Source organism: Pelodiscus sinensis, chromosome 18 (genome assembly GCF_049634645.1).
Source record: "Pelodiscus sinensis isolate JC-2024 chromosome 18, ASM4963464v1, whole genome shotgun sequence".
Lineage (NCBI taxonomy): Eukaryota > Metazoa > Chordata > Testudines > Trionychidae > Pelodiscus > Pelodiscus sinensis.
In genome coordinates this window covers 4,616,833-4,633,119 of record NC_134728.1, presented here as the reverse complement: position 1 = coordinate 4,633,119, position 16,287 = coordinate 4,616,833, and the positions used below count along the sequence as shown (strand labels likewise).

Below are 16,287 nucleotides of genomic sequence, written 5' to 3'. Positions count from 1 at the left end.
GCTCTCTAGGTTTGTCAGGGCACATCAGGAGTCTCTTTGGTACCATCAGAGGAACATACACTCTTCTCTCTGGGGCCAGGTCTACACTAAAGGGGAAGGTCGAATCAAGTCCAGGGACATTAATTACGTAGCTGGAGGCAACGTTCCCTAATTCAAGTTTGCCCACCATTCCCCACAGCAGGACACTGACGGGAGCAAACATTCCTGTCAGCTTCCCTTACTTCTCACAGGAGCAAAAGTACCGACTGCCAATGAGAACGCCTTCTGAGTTCCATTTAGTGGGTCTTAACTAGACCTACTAAATCAAACTCTGGAAGATCAATTGCAGCAGTATCAATCTTCCACTGAGTGAAGACATGGACTGTAACAAGACAAGCTGCATGGGTCTGACTACGGGCTGGAGCTAAGTATCTCTAACACCTAATTCTTGCCTCAAGTTTCCTGCTCTGGAAAAGGGAGAGGGTATTTCTACCTGACAGGAGTGTCGGAGAGTTAATATCTGTACTACATGTTGAAAAAGAGAAGTAGTAACTGGGTAGTGTCTCTTAGGGTACGTCTAGACTACATGCCTCTGTCGCCAGAGGCATGTAGATTAGGCTACCAGGCATAGGAAAATGAAGCGGCGATTTAAATAATCGCCGCTTCATTTAAATTTACATGGCTGCTGCGCTGAGCCGATCAGCTGTTTGTCGGCTCAGCGCGGTAGTCTGGACGCGCGGGTGTCGACATCAAAGGCATTTGTCGACCACCCAGGTATGCCTCATTGCCGCTTCATTTTCCTATGCCTGGTAGCCTAATCTACATGCCTCTGGCGACAGAGGCATGTAGTCCAGACGTACCCTTAGAGCTTTCCCAGGAGAGGCAAAGAATAAGGAGCTTGGTGGGACTGATGGGTAATTCGTGGGTCCTTGGTTACTGAAAAGGCGGGTAGCACCATATTTCTACTTCCATGACAACTGGTCTGTGACTACCGCAGGCCATTTCCTCCAAATGGAAAGTGTCCTCTCAGACTGAGCTTGTTCTACTCACACAAGTCTCAACCTATTCACTCTCCCAGGTGCTTTTGGGGCAGCCACGAAACTCTGGGCAATGTGCTGGGCAAACCCTCTTACTTTAGAATCGTACGAATTCCCCAAGGAAAGTCTATTACTAGACCCACAAATTACCCATCAGTCCCACCAAGCTCCTTATTTTTTGCCTCTCCTGGTAAAGCTCTAAGAGACACTACCCAGTTACTACTTCTCTTTTTATTGCTGGCTAAGCCAGAGGTTTCTCTGAGATGTTATTTCCTGACCCTCGTGCAGTGGGGAGCAACATGCGGCTCATCGGGGTTCCATGTGTGGCACACAAGACATTCTGTTTACCATTGTCCATGCCCAGGGTTGTCAGATTCTGTTGCTTTCTGTCCACGTCGGCAAGGGCATATGGCGTGAGGTGCATGCTGATTGCACACAACACCGAGAGCCTGTCTACTCTAGTATATCATCAGCTGTGCAGGAACACGTAATACTTTTCCCTTTGCTAACAAAAATGAACTAAAATCCACCCAGTTCCTATATAGCTGGCAAGTATTCTCCGGTTACAGACTGAGAAATGGGAATAAGAACTGAAGAGCTGTGTCTAGACTGACAAGTTTTTCCACAAAAGCACTGCTTTTGAGGAAAAACTTGCCAGCTGTCTACACTGGCCCCTTGAATTTCCACAAGAACACTGACTTCCTACTATCTGAAATCAGTGCTTCTTGCGGAAATACTATGCTGCTCCCGTTTGGGCAAAAGTCCTTTTGCGCAAAGTTTTTGCACAAAAGGGCCAGTGTAGACAGCTGAGATTTGTTTTGCACAAAAAAGCCCCAATCGCGAAAATGGCGATCGGGGCTTTTTTGCAGAAAAGCACGTCTAGCTTGGCATGGACGCTTTTCCACAAAAAGTGCTTTTGTGGAAGAGCGTCCGTGCCAATCTAGACGCTCTTTTCCGCAAATGCTTTTAACGGAAAACTTTTCCGTTAAAAGCATTTGTGGAAAATCATGCCAGTCTAGACGTAGCCAAGATGTTTCCTCAAGGGCACAGAAAGAGCCAATGTTAAAAGTAGGATTTAGACAGAAGACAGCCCTGGGTCCCAACTCTGTGCTCACACCATTCCTCGCCCAGCTCACAAAACAACACCTTTCATTGGAAATACCTGAGGCTCCACCACGTCCCCAGCTGAGAAATCCTTGCCGTGACACAGTGCAAAGGGAAATCCTCAGCTGGGAGACTGCAGGTTCTTTGCACAATGAGCACGTAGGAACGCCAGTCATGAACCAGCACTTCACTGTGCTAGGCACTGTCCAAATGCAGAACCAGAGACAGTCCCTGCTCTAGTTTCAACTGCACTGTGGCTGGATGTATGGCCTCCACGCCGGAGGGATCCAGTGTTACTAAAAACATTGCACTGCACATGCCAGGTCGTGCTCTTTTGGAACATTTCATTCATGATTATACACAAGTGGGGGAGGAGATTTATGCAGCAAGCTGAGTTGCTGGAGCTCAGCCCTAGTGTCGGGAACTTTCGCGGCACCAACCCTGCACAAAGCTGCAGCAGCAGGCATGTGACAGCTGTGAAACAAAAAGGAAACACACGGTAAAGAGACAGCTCTGACGGGAACTGACTCACCGGCACATGCAGGGACGGACTAGAACGAACATGGGAAAACTTGCAAACCAGGGAGACAAAGATGGATCTGAGAGAGTTACCAATAACGGGAAACTAGCCAAGATGGTCAGGGATACAACCCCTTGCTCTCGGTGTTCCTAATCTTCTGCCTGCCAAATGCATTGCCTTCTTCTGTTCATTACATCTGCAGCATTTGGCACCAGCTGAAAAGGCATAGCACTGGGCTAAATGGGCCACTGGTCTGACCAAGCTTGGCTACTCTTAATATCAATTCCTTGGAAACTGACCAATCCACATGTGTTTTACACCTAATGAAAGGCCAGGTTCCGGGAATCTGTGAGGGACCCTTGAGCATGCTCCAGCTAAAAGGAAGGAACAGGCTCTTGCATCTGGGAGGCACAGCTGGGATTCTAGTGAAGCTGGTCCTAACCCACAACTTCCCTGCCCTCCACCCCTGCCCCATTTCCCCTGGCTGACTGTTCCAACTACACTTGCCAGACGGGGAACAGCATGGGAGCACCCACTCTGTGCAGAGGGGTGAGCCAGCATTAGACTAGCCAGATGTGTGGGTGCAACCATTCACTTCAGGGTGGATGGACTTCTTCCATGGCTTGTTATGGGAAGAACATCGTGCTGGGAGGAGAGGAAGGTGAAGCTCCTACTAGAACAGGGGTGGGCAGTAATTTTTGCAGGGAGATCACTTTTGGTATGTGGTCATGGGCCGGCTCCACCCCTAGGAGGGGCGGGGCTTGGGAACTAACCTCCCACCCAAGACTTGTCTGGGATCAGCAGCTTTGAATTAAAAACATAGCAAAGGGATCACGGCTCTTTTGCTACCACACTAACTGGCAGCTACCTAGGGTTGCTGCTGCTATTTAAAGGGCTCATGGCTCCAGCCCTTGCCAGGATAGCACCATAACTCATGGGAATCATGAGCCATCTAAATAAGATCTGGCTGCCTGAGCCACCTCCTGGAAATTCAGGCCGCATCTTACCCAGCCCTGTGCTAGGAGCGTCTGTGAGTACTTGGCTCCCATGCATCAGCTCAGAATGCTAAAGCTGAGCAGAATCATAACCCTTCTAAAGGGCTTCAAAGGGTTACAATAAGCAAGGAAAAAAATCTTTTAAAAAAAACCACAAACCAAACCCAAAGGAATGTTTTATTAACAGAGAAAGAAACCAGCATGAAACAGAAGAAAATGGAAACATGTGATGTGAAATAAATCATGTATAACAGAAAGCAAAAAAAAAAAAAAAAGTCACTAAAACCACTGAGTTTTGTAGATGTTTATTCTTCCATTACAGCTGGAGTTTCTCTTTATTCTAGAACACCATACGGCTCTACAGGCAGCCAGTCCCCTTTGCTGGACAGGCTGGACTCTTGGCAGGTCCGACCAGAATGAGGTGTTTGAACAGGCCAATTGCTCAGCCTGGTAGACACGTTAAAGATCGTATGTTAACACACACAGCCCCGAGTGATGAAACATGTACAACAGCATCATCTTTGGCTAAAGGGAAGTTTTACCTTTGGTCTCTCGAGTCGCTGCTCTCCTTTGAGGAGGATGCCGACAAAGAATTCCTCCTCTTCTCCTCACCTTTGTCCTCGGAAGCATCTGCACCCAGTGAGAGGAGGGAAAAACAAACACTTAGCCGCTACAGAGGGTTGAGGTTTTGGTCTTCACACCACAATCCTGACCACACAGAATGGTTAAGAGCCTAGATATTTGGCCTGAAGCAAGTTACTAGAGCCAGAAGAGCAGCATGGAGGAATAGGTCTGTATAGTTCAAAGTACTTTGCAATGTACCTGAATGACCCCCATGGCAGTCTTTCTACTTGCCTATGAGTGCAAGAAGCCAGGCAACTAGCAAACATACCACAAACCTTTCCCTAGCGAGCCAGTATGAAAGGGCCCGTCCTTCATTCCCTGAGGAGAATAGGTTCTTCATGAGGGAAGACCCATCCCAGCCAAAGTTTCTTTTCTAGTGAGGCCCCCGGCTGGGTGTACAGACTGAGTACAATTTTCAAAATGGGAGCAAACCAGGGATATAAAAGGGTAACTGATAAGCATCACCGTTAATGAGTGAGGCTTACTGGTTCTGGTTAATTGGTGAGGGCTGTTCCGGACCTGCAGGGCCCACCACGGGCAGGGGGCTGCTCTGGATGGGCCAGAGTAACGTCTCCCCTTTTAATCGGTTAAACATCATATTTAACGGATTAACCAATTAAACAGGCTTTTACATCCTTAGATAAAACCCAATCAAATTTTCAATAGTGCCTATGAAGGCCAGCCCCTCTCTCGAGGTAGATATTTGGTCAGCCAGGGATACAATTTATTCTTTTAAGAAGTGTATTTTTTTTCCAGTTAGTTCAGTGCTCTTGAAAGGTGACGACTTCTCAGTCACGGAGACGGAAGTTTTGCTTAAGCACAGAACAGATCCAGGCTTAGAATAGGCAGAGAAGATTTCCCCTCATGGCTCCACCATTATGTACCAACCCTGATGTGAAAGGACCAGCCCTGGCAGCAGGCGGAAGGAAAAGATAGCTCAGTCTCCACCACCCGTTTAGTCCTTAGCTTCTTTGCTAAATAATTTGTAGGAGTTCTCTTTGAGATGGAGACTGGATCTAGCAATTTGTTCCACATACACCTTGAACAGCCCATAGATTATAGAAAATATCTGTTTCAACCGGCTCCGACAGACTTGTTAGCTTTGATGAAAGGACACTACCCTGAGCTTTACCACACAGCTGCTGCCATCTGGCTCAGAAGCATGCTTTATGCTAAAGACCCAAAAAGCCACTCAGTACACCTCCTGCCTTCTGATTTAAAAAGATCTTAAGATATCATGCTCTGTAGTCAGAAAAAAAATATTCAGTGGTTCCATAAGCCATATGGGGTCTTTACTGGGACTTAAGTGGAATATATCCATTTATTCTTGGAAATCCCTCAGGAAAGGTTATTTATAAAGCACTGAATCTTTTTTTTGTTGTTGTCCTGGACATCCAACACTCTGGTCATCCGAAGAAGTGGGCTGTGCTCACAAAAGCTCATGATACCATCTACATGTTTTGTGAGTCTTTACAGTGCTACCAGACTATTTGTTGTTTTTTAAGTTTACCCTCTGAAGCTTTATTTCCAGGGCAGTCAGGAGGAACAAACACAGGAGGAGAGAAACTCCTGAGCTCTTATCCCAGCATGCTTGGGAACTGACCGGTGCCGAACCAGAGAATTTTCCAAACCATGGATGGTCAGTATCATCTAGCAGCATTACCAACACATCCAGGGTATGTCTACACTACCCCGCTAGTTCGAACTAGCGGGGTAATGTATGCATACCGCACTTGCTAATGAAGCCCGGGATTTGAATTTCCCGGGCTTCATTAGCATAAGCGGGGAGCCGCCATTTTTAAATCCCCGCTGCTTCGAACCCCGTGTAGCGCGGCTACACGGGGCTCGAACTAGGTAGTTCGGACTAGGGTGCCTATTCCGAACTACCGGTACACCTCGTTTCACGAGGAGTACCGGTAGTTCGGAATAGGACCCTAGTCCGAACTACCTAGTTCGAGCCCCGTGTAGCCGCGCTACACGGGGTTCGAAGCAGCGGGGATTTAAAAATGGCGGCTCCCCGCTTATGCTAATGAAGCCCGGGAAATTCAAATCCCGGGCTTCATTAGCAAGTGCGGTATGCATACATTACCCCGCTAGTTCGAACTAGCGGGGTAGTGTAGACATACCCCCACTGATTATTGGGCTTTTAGGCTACGTCTACACTGCAATGCTATTTCAGGATACTGAAGTATCCCAAAATAGCTAACCCGTGTCTTCACAGCAAGCCTGTTATTTCGAAATATAATAGGCTCGCTATTGCAACGTCTCTGTAAACCTCATTCCACGAGGAGTAAGGGACATTTTAGAATAACACCTTATTTTGAAATTTGGTGCTATCTATGAAATAAGCTATTTCAAAATAAGATACACAATTTGCGTAGCTCAAATTGCATATCTTATTTCAAGCCATAGTGCAGTGTAGACACACCCTTAGAAGACATTTAAGGGTAAATTAGAGCTAAACAATCACACAGAAACAGAGCCAGAACTGGTGGCTGTAAACAAACTTTATGGCACCATGGGAAACATGGCCACACCCATGATAAATGGACATCCGGCCAACTAAAATCATGCTGGACCATGGATGTTGCCAGATCAGAGTGTGCTAGACTCGAAAAGTTCAACCTGTAGTGCAGCATCATAAGAAACCTGCTAGAAATTGTTTCCAGTTGTGATGGGTTAGCGAGTGACGTCCTATTTCACATCTTATTGCTTGACTGTACTTTCCAGAATGAGATACTGTAATGCTTAATGAGCAAATATTCATAAATCTCTCTGAAGACAATACTTTACTCCAGGGTAGCGCTTTTGTTGCTCAAAAGCATTAACCCATTCACCCCCTTTTCAAAGTAGCTAATTAGTATAGGTCAGTCAACTTGTGTAATATTACTCTGGCTCGGCACCGGTCAGATCCCAAGGGTGCCAGACTTGAGGTTCAACCTATATTTGGCTTTTTTCAGTCATGTTCGTGTACTGATATTTTTAATTTAAACTGCAGCACGTCACCCTGAACAGCTCAGTCAGGAGATGGAGAACTTAATAAATAAGATTACTGTATTATTATCATTGTCATGCTAACTATTGTTATTTAAATTTTGCAAGCACTGTAACTAAATGCAGTTCTGGTGCCTTAATTCCACTTTTTTTGCAGGGACTTTTTTCTTTTAAAACAGGACTCAATGTTATTGAATGGAATTCACTGTGTAGAACTTGAACCCCTCTAGATCCGTGGTGTCCAACCAGCTCTGAAGCAGTAGCCACTACAGCCAACTAGCCACAATCAACTGGCCAAATAGCCACATGTGGCTAGTGGCTAGCATTAGACACCGTGGCTCTAGAGAACTTCCTATCTCTACTGATGCAGACAGACCCTTGCAGGAGTAACACAGCCTACAGGCTATCAAGGCAGCTAGAGTTGGTAAGCTGAACCCAAACCTGCTTCTTTGCTTACCTAGAAGCTTCTTCCAGGACTTGATAAGTGATTTGGCAAGTGAGATCACTTCATCGTCAGTGCTCTGCTTCCTCAGCGCGTTCACCGACATCCCAATCCGGGTGGACTGCAAACCAACATTCAAGAAGTGAACCCCACTCAAAAACTGATTTGATAGCCAATGGCACTAAAATTAGAGAAAAACAAGTCTCTGCCACAAGACACAGCAGCATGGACCCAGGTGTACAAATCCACGGAGATAGAGCCAACTGCTTAATGCTACTACACAAGAGCAGCTACCAACAAGCTGGCTTCTTCGGTGAGTCCCGAATATCTGGCTTACCTAGCATATGTTCTCCCTTGGAGAACTTCATCTCCCATGACACCTTTTCCCCTTCCTAAGCCCCTACAAGCTAATTATACATATATCTACAACTCAAAACTGAACAGGATTTGAATGAAAATCCCCCAGAGTCCTAGAAATTTTTAAAAAAACAGGGCCAAAATTATAAACAGATGTATCGCTGTAACACACAATGCTTCAAGCTGTTCAGGGGTGGGGAAACTTTTTTGGGTCGGGGGCCGCTGATCCACAGAAAAATCAGTCAAGGGCTGCACACAAGTGAGAAGAAAAAAATCTAACACTCCCCCCCCCAAACACACACACACACTGATGTGGCCCAACTGAGAAGGGGAAAGACACTTCCCACATTCCCCTTGCACACCAGAGACTATGGGGGGCCCAGCCTAGCAGATTTTGTGTGCTCCAGTCCCCTGTGGTGGAGCGATGCAGGGACTGGAGTGCCAGTGTGGGTTCTCCAATGCTGGGAGAGCCCCTGAGCCTCGGGGGCCGGATCGAGGCAAGCGGGGGGCTGCACCCAGCCCCCGGGCCTTAGGTTGCCCATCCACCACCACTACTCTTCCAACTGGATTTTTTTTTTTAAACGGATGTTCAACACCTTAATTGTAACAGGAGTGGTTTTACATTTCAGCACATCACGAAAGCCCTCGACTTTTATTAACTATTGAACCTACTTCTAAAAAGCAGAAAGGTGTTGCCCCTTTGAGAGTTTTCCTTCGAATCTCATCCCGCTGGAACCTGACCCTCCCAACTTGTATGGACTCCATCAACTTCAGCAGTTTCGAGGGTCTTTGGGGGCCCTTTGGTTATACCCCTTTTGTTGCACCTCCAGCTTCCCCTGAGCGTCAATCCCTGTCTCCCCACTTCCAGCATACCTTGATCCTCTCTTTTGTTGCTAGTTTTACGAAAGCTTTTTACAAAATACAGTTGCTGCTGGCCTCACAGTTGCTGCTTCCCTACCCTTCTTTATTCAGATCCCTCTATTTGTAAAGCGCAGGCTTTTCACTTAGCATTTATACATGGAATTTTGATTTTTTTTCTCACTGATGCACAGTACCCCACGCACCTCTGTATTTATAGAGCCTCACCAACAATGTTGTATAGCTTTGTTTGGTTTGCTTAATTTTTTTCTGGGGGGTGGGTGGAGGACAAATGGCAGGGGGGACTGTATGAATCTCACTTTAAAAATCAGCATTTATTCCATCCACATCTGGATTTTAGTTTTCCTTGCCTGGGCTGCATGATTTACCTGCAACAAGTCCAGAGTTATAGGCATACTCTTCAGTTCCTTCAGCAAATCCATTGCACCATCCTGTGAAAGAAGAGGGGAAACATCTGCTAGTTACTAAAAAAAAAAAAAAAAAAAAAACTTATTATGGGCCACTTCTACCATATCATCTAAGAAAAAACAGCTACCAAAACTCAACCTACATGGGTCAATAAACCCCTAATAATTCCTAGAACACAAGGGAGCCAACTGATCAGCCTTGGAATTGATACTTTAGACTACACTAGAATCAATCCTCATTATATTCCTGAAATTACAGAATATAATGAGGCTTTAGCTGAGGTCTGGGAACCAAACAAAACAGAGAAGCATCATCATGTAAGCGATCTGTCCTGGCACACAGCACATTTCTATTGTGCCTACTACTTATGCAGTTTACTATTATCCTTATCCAGAGAGTTTAATTATAACTCCTAAGCAATGCACCTCAGGCAAGAACCTCCCTCTAAAAAATTACCCTCCCGTGACATTTTTCATTTAGAAATAATCCTGTTAGCAAATCACCATTTTAGGGAGCTGGCTGAGGACAGGTATTGCATCAGATGCTCTATGCACATTTCACCACCACCCCTGGGGGTAGGAGTTATTTTGCCTAGAGTAGTACGGCTGCTGGTGTCATGTTGTAGGCTTTGCGGCTGGAGGGAAAACTTGCTTTGCAAAGTACTCAAGGTGCCCACACACCACCCTCCAGAAAAGTTTTAACCACTGTCTCAAAACTGAGAAGCAAGGAAATTAGGGAGCAGGTCACCTGGAACGTGGTACGTACAATCTTGATCAGCATCCTCCTATCCAGAAAACTCAGTGACCACATGACTCTAGCTATACGGTGTAGAATTTACAATATCCGGTACAACTGCAAACTGTACGGACAGCTGTGAGCAAAGCCTCACTTCCACAGTTCTCCGTGAGCACTTCAACCTGGAATCTGCCACCTCCAGTCAGACGGCAGTCTCCTAATGGACAAGGCCTTCTAGCGCTCACATCTAACAGCTCATTTAAAATACTAACCACTCCAGGAAGCCCAAAGCGACACAGATTCTAATTGCAGTTCAGGCTGCTTCACGCCACTGACAGACATTTCAGCTCCCGATCCCTCCCCCTCCATGCAGAGAAGCTGTTTCCGAGTCCTTTCAGGAAGAAATCCAGCTGCCAGCACCATCATGCAGGCTAGAGGCTGAGAGAGCTATGTCCAAGGGGAGTTGAAGATTTCAACAGGCGCATACACAGGCAATTCACTCCATCAGGCGCTTTTACAGCAACTGACCCAGGCTGAACAATTTGCCGGATTTCTTTCTGAAATTCCGAGATCGCGAATGAAATAAAAATCCAGCCTCCACGGTGCACAGAATGGCCCAATTCCTGTTCCCCTCAAAGGAAGTTTTGCCACTTATTTCAGTGACAGCAGGATTGGGACCACTGCGTGTTAACATTAACTTCCTCATTTGACAAGGTGGGGCACGAGTATACACAAGGGGTACGTCTAAACTACACCCTTCTTTCAAAAGAGAGATGTAGTCTAGACATAGCCAAGGAGGATGCAGTGGCAAAGGACTATGCCTGCAGTAGCCAAAGGTTTGGATGCTGGTTGATGTGCTGTAAATTGCATATTGGTTAGTAGTGACAAATCACAAGCTATAGTGACCCACCTGTGAAACAGACCAGCCAGACACTCCACTATCTTACCCTGCAATGCCAACCAGGTCATATCACTCAAAAAACTGCTTCTGCCTGCTGGTCACTGACACTTGGAAGACAATTCAACATTCAAATCATTTTCTAAAGAACACCCCACCTCGTTGGAGCGGAGGACCTCTTTTTAACCATGTGATTTCAGGGGAAAGCAGATTAATTTTTTTTCAGGGTTACTGCACAGAAGGGAATTAGGGAGGATGAAGAGTTCTGGGGAGAGAAAGCATATTGGGGGGCAGTCTATGGATCAGCAGTGTCAGAGAAAAATTTGAGAAATATCTGTTGTATAAAGGGAAGGTTAAGAGGAGACACAGATCTGCACTTGGGGAAGGAAGCTGAGGATTGACAAGGGAAAACAAAGGCAATAACAGAAGTTGGGGAGAACTGGTGGGTGAAGAGGAAGGAAGAAAGGATCAGTCCCCAGGAGGGACATGCAGGAGGAACTGCAGGGGAGAAAGGAACTGAAGGAATTCCCTCACTATGGCTGTGAAAATTGACGAGGCGTTTTCCTATCAAAGCTTTCTAGGCTGGGAGACAAATGGTCGCCACATTTAGGTAGGAGAGAGCAGAACATGTCCCCTCTTCTCTGGCCTTTGGAGAGGAAAAGCCCCTCTTCCCTCCTCAGCATCCTACACCTGCTCTTCACACCTCTGGCTACTGCGAGGTGATGGGAGCTTCCCTTCTGAGGCACGGCAGTGATGACCAAGCGACAGGACACAGTGGAGACCTCAGAGGGCTGAGAAGGCTGCAGGGTGCGGAAAGGAAGTGATGGTGGTTGTGAGTATGCAGGTGGTAGTGGGGAAGTCGTAATGGGAAGACAGAAGGAAGCAGATGGGAGGATTATGGAACAGCAAGAGGGGTTCCCCCAGACTCATCGTGCTTTTCTGTGGAGGCCCAATGGTAAATTATAAGGCCACCAAAAGATGAAGGAGGGTTCCCTGTATGCATGTGCTTTTCAGCAGGGCACTGGTGAAGGGACTGTAAGGGCAGAAAAGCATTGATGAGGGCCCATCATTTCTACAAGGAAGCATCAAAGAGCGGGTACCAGGGCTAGAGCAGAGGGCAAGAGGGGACACACCCCACAATGGTGTAGAGTAGACTACAATCCCAGAATTTGGTTTGGCTGCAAGATGTTTGATAGAGGATAAGAGGGCACTGGAGGGAGATCTATTTGAAAACAGGTGAAAGGGTGCTATAGGCATACACAGGGTGGAGACATCAGAGGGGTTATATGGGGTAATGCACAGGAGGGGGGCATCAGCAGGCTTTAGCGGCTGTGTTGGCAAATATTGGGTATTCTGGCAGGGTGCTGGAAGGGGGCTAAATGGGCAGGTCAAAGTAAGGGGAAGCAAGAGAGTCTACAAGGGTGGCTTGGGGTGTGTGGTGATGGGGATATAACAGGGAACAGAGGAGGGGATGTGGGGAATGCTCCATGAAGGTGATAGGAAGAGGGGACCCAGGCTCAGAAGAGGACAGAGGGGAGCCCTGAGGGGCTGTGGGGAAAAGGGCATGGGGGGAAGAGGGTTGCACACACCCAGACAGAAGGGAGTGAGGCAAACCCAGGAGAGAAGGGGACAAGCAGAGACGCTGCGGGAGGAGGGTGAGAGGTGGGGACATCGTGCGGGGAGTCAGAGGGCGAAGAGCAGGCAGGATGCTGGGGGTTTCCGGATGGTTTCGACAGGAATACTGGACACACCTGACATCACGTCCCAATCTACAGCCCATGGGACTGAGAAAGGTCCGGTGTTATCGATCTTCTCAATCTGTGTCCCGAACAGAAAGCTCAAATCCTGGGCGGTGAACCGGGCCCCTGGCAGCCCCGGGCGTGGGGCGCTGGGAAAGAAGGGGGCGCTCTGGGGGCACCCCAAGGCAGAGCAGGAGGCGCTCTGGGGGCACCCCAAGGCAGAGCAGGGGGTGGGGCGCTGGGAAAGAAGGGGGCGCTCTGGGGGCACCCCAAGGCAGAGCAGGGGGCAGGGCGCTGGGAAAGAAGGGGGCGCTCTGGGGCACCCCAAGACAGAGCAGGGGGCGGGGCGCTGGGAAAGAAGGGGGCGCTCTGGGGCACCCCAAGGCAGAGCAGGGGGTGGGGCGCTGGGAAAGAAGGGGGTGCTCTGGGGGCACCCCAAGGCAGAGCAGGGGGCGGGGCGCTGGGAAAGAAGGGGGCGCTCTGGGGCACCCCAAGGCAGAGCAGGGGGCGGGGCGCTGGGAAAGAAGGGGGCGCTCTGGGGCACCCCAAGGCAGAGCAGGGGGCGGGGCGCTGGGAAAGAAGGGGGCGCTCTGGGGCACCCCAAGGCAGAGCAGGGGGCGGGGCGCTGGGAAAGAAGGGGGCGCTCTGGGGCACCCCAAGGCAGAGCAGGGGGCGGGGCGCTGGGAAAGAAGGGGGCGCTCTGGGGGCACCCCAAGGCAGAGCAGGGGGCGGGGCGCTGGGAAAGAAGGGGGCGCTCTGGGGCACCCCAAGGCAGAGCAGGGGGCGGGGCGCTGGGAAAGAAGGGGGCGCTCTGGGGCACCCAAGGCAGAGCAGGGGGCGGGGCGCTGGGAATGAAGGGGGCGCTCTGGGGGCACCCCAAGGCAGAGCAGGGGGCGGGGCGCTGGAAGGGGCGGGCGCCTCAGGGCACCCAGGATCCGGCGTGGGGCGCTGGGGGGCGGGTGAGCGGGGGGGGCGCTGTGGGGGGGCGCTGAGCGGGCCCCACAGAGGGACGAAGGGGCGGGGCGCCCCGGGAGCTGAGGGGACGCTGGGGGGGGACCCGGGGTCGAGCGCTGGGCGCTGGGGGGGGGCGATCGGGGGGGTCGGGGGGGCCGATGGGGGGGGGCTCCCCGCCCCCCGGACTCACCGCGCTTTTCTTGGACACCATCTTGTCCAGCCGCTTGGCGATGCGCACGATCTCGTCCTCCCCGCCCATGGCTCCGCGCCCCGCAGCAGGGGGAGGCGGCGGGGCCGAAGCGGGGGGGGGAGGGAGGGAGGGAGTTTCGAGGCTCTCAGTCACCCCGAGGTCCGCAGTCCGCCCGGCCCCCCCCTCCCCGATCACCAGCCCTGCGGCGCGCGGGGCACGATGGGACTCGTAGTCCTTCCGCACAGCCAGCTCGGCGGAGAGCCACTCGCTGGGACTACAGCCCCCATAGGGCAGTGCGACGGCCAGGGCCCACCGCCCCCCTCCGAGGGGCATTGTGGGAGTTGTAGTTCAAGCGGGGACTGTGACCCACGCTCTTGGGGCAGTTTAGGACTACAAGCCCCAGCAGCCATCGGAGAGGCGGGCTGAGTTCAGTGCTTGGCATGGGTGGCTGAGGCTACAGCTGTTTTTAGGGGGGACAGATTGGAGGTGGGTGGGGACGCGGGGCTAGGAGAGGAGAGGTGATGAATGATGGGGGAGGAGAGGAAAAGACGGGGAGAGAGAGGGATAATGCAGAGAGGGAGCCAACGAATGGGGGGAGAAAGAAGAAGGATCAGGAAAGAAAATCCAGTGGGAGTGAAAAATGAAGGACAAGAGAAGGGAAAATAAAGAGAAGGTGGCCAGTAGTGTTTCCTGTAAGCTGTGCACTTGGTGGTTGGCCACCCAGGAGCAATTCAAATGTATTAGCAGAGTGCCCACAATCAGCTTGTGTTTCTGTTGGGGGTGCACATCTGCACATGCCCTGGTGCACATCACAAAATTAATTCTGCACATGAATGGAAAAAAATTAGAGATAACATTAGCAGTAAACTGAGCCTCAGGCTGGCCGGTTCTACAGAGTTAGACCCCCATAAGCTGCTTTGCAGTGACTTGGCTATGGAAGTGTGCTTCACTTAATTTCAGCTCCTGCTGACCTGAGTGCCTCACCGAGTCGCCTCCCCGATTGGTGCCAAATCCCAGGTTGTGTAACAAGGTCTCCCTGGTGTTTGTATGTTACCATTCTTGATGTCAGATTTGTGTCCATTTGTTCTGTTGCAGAGATCGTTCAGTTTGTTCAATGTCCACAGCAGAGGGACATTGCTGGCACATACCACATTAGTAGATATGCAGGTGAATGAGTCTTTGATGACTGATATGGTTGGGTCATGTTTACTTTATGATTCACTGTAGCCTCCAGTGTAAACACGGGCACTTTTCAGGCCTTTCTTGTATTCAGAATTGCCCTGATTTAACTACAGGTCTTGTTTTAAATCACTTTAGTAAAACCACTGTGCAACTCATCAGTGTGGATGATCTAATTTACATTGATTTAGCTGAATTTGGACATTGGGGTTCTGTAGGCCTGCCTCCAGGCGTGTGACTGTAACAGAGTTATGAACCAGGGAGCCTAGAACTTTTGGGGAAAGGCCGCAAATGGTTTAATCAAAGCCATGTTAATAACCACGATTCACACTGAGACCTTGATGGGGCTTGTTTAAAAAACAGGCTTTGTGATTATATGCTTTGAGACGGCTCAAGGTTTCCTTGTTGTTGAGTGAAGAGTGTTTGGGTTAGAAAAACCACGAGAAGTGCTGGCAGGATGCCCGTGATCAGCCTTGCTTTGCATAGATTGAGAAGTAGGGCTATATCTTCACTGCAGCAGGTTATTTCAAAATTGAAATACGCTATTTTGAAATAAGATTGAAATAAGGTACACAATTTGCATCGCTCACATTGCGTATTTTATTTCGAGCTATGGTGCAGTATAGCTGCACCCTAGGAGACCCAGTGTCAGCCAAAAGGGGTTTCACTGGCTGGGCTTCGGCTTTGTTTGGTGTGCATTCTTTCCTCTTGGTGCTCCAAGTTAGGGGTGTTGAGCTTAGAGAATCTCATGTCATGGGGTTTCCTGAATTTCAACAACATGGTCCTAGATTTGATTGTATCTGTTCATCTGATGCTGCCTCCTGCCTCTGGGAGGCAGGAACATCATTCCAACAGTCTCCAATCCAGCCTGCCCTTCCTGAGCTGCCCTAGGAAAGAGTTGCAACCCCCTGCTGAAACTGACAACAATCAATACTCATCTTCCCTCAGAAAAGGACCATCTCTGACACCTCCTCTCTTCTCCTTGGCGATATCTATTTGTCTGTCTGTGCGTGTAGGTGGTTGGGGAAACTTACTTGAGAACACTTTCAGCTTTGCCAGGGAATGAAAGTGGCAAATGAAAGTGGTGTCACACAATGTTGCCAGCCTCCAGCAAGGGCTAAGAACAAAGCTGGTTTGGCATGATGTGGTTTTTCCCCACGCACAAAAGTAAATGATGTAGAAGGGTAAAATGCCTCGGGGGGTTGGTGAGAAGCCAAGCTTGAGATGCCTAGAAAGAACGGAGGAGACAGTAC

At 49.4% G+C, this 16,287-nt stretch overlaps 1 protein-coding gene across 1 annotated transcript in view; it reads right to left on the bottom strand.

Annotated features, from left to right (window-relative positions):
* The window catches only part of TCEA2 (transcription elongation factor A2), a 32,243-nt gene extending 18,179 nt beyond the window's left edge, over window positions 1–14,064 (bottom strand). Inside the window, exons 1-4 of the mRNA XM_075901019.1 lie at window positions 13,856–14,064; window positions 9,300–9,362; window positions 7,711–7,816; window positions 4,178–4,265 (exon numbers count right to left, since the gene is read on the bottom strand). Coding sequence (XP_075757134.1) covers window positions 4,178–4,265; window positions 7,711–7,816; window positions 9,300–9,362; window positions 13,856–13,924 — 326 coding nt within the window. The 5' untranslated portion in view covers window positions 13,925–14,064. The remainder of the gene's footprint in view (window positions 1–4,177; window positions 4,266–7,710; window positions 7,817–9,299; window positions 9,363–13,855) is intronic.
* Between the last annotated feature and the right edge of the window lie 2,223 nt (window positions 14,065–16,287).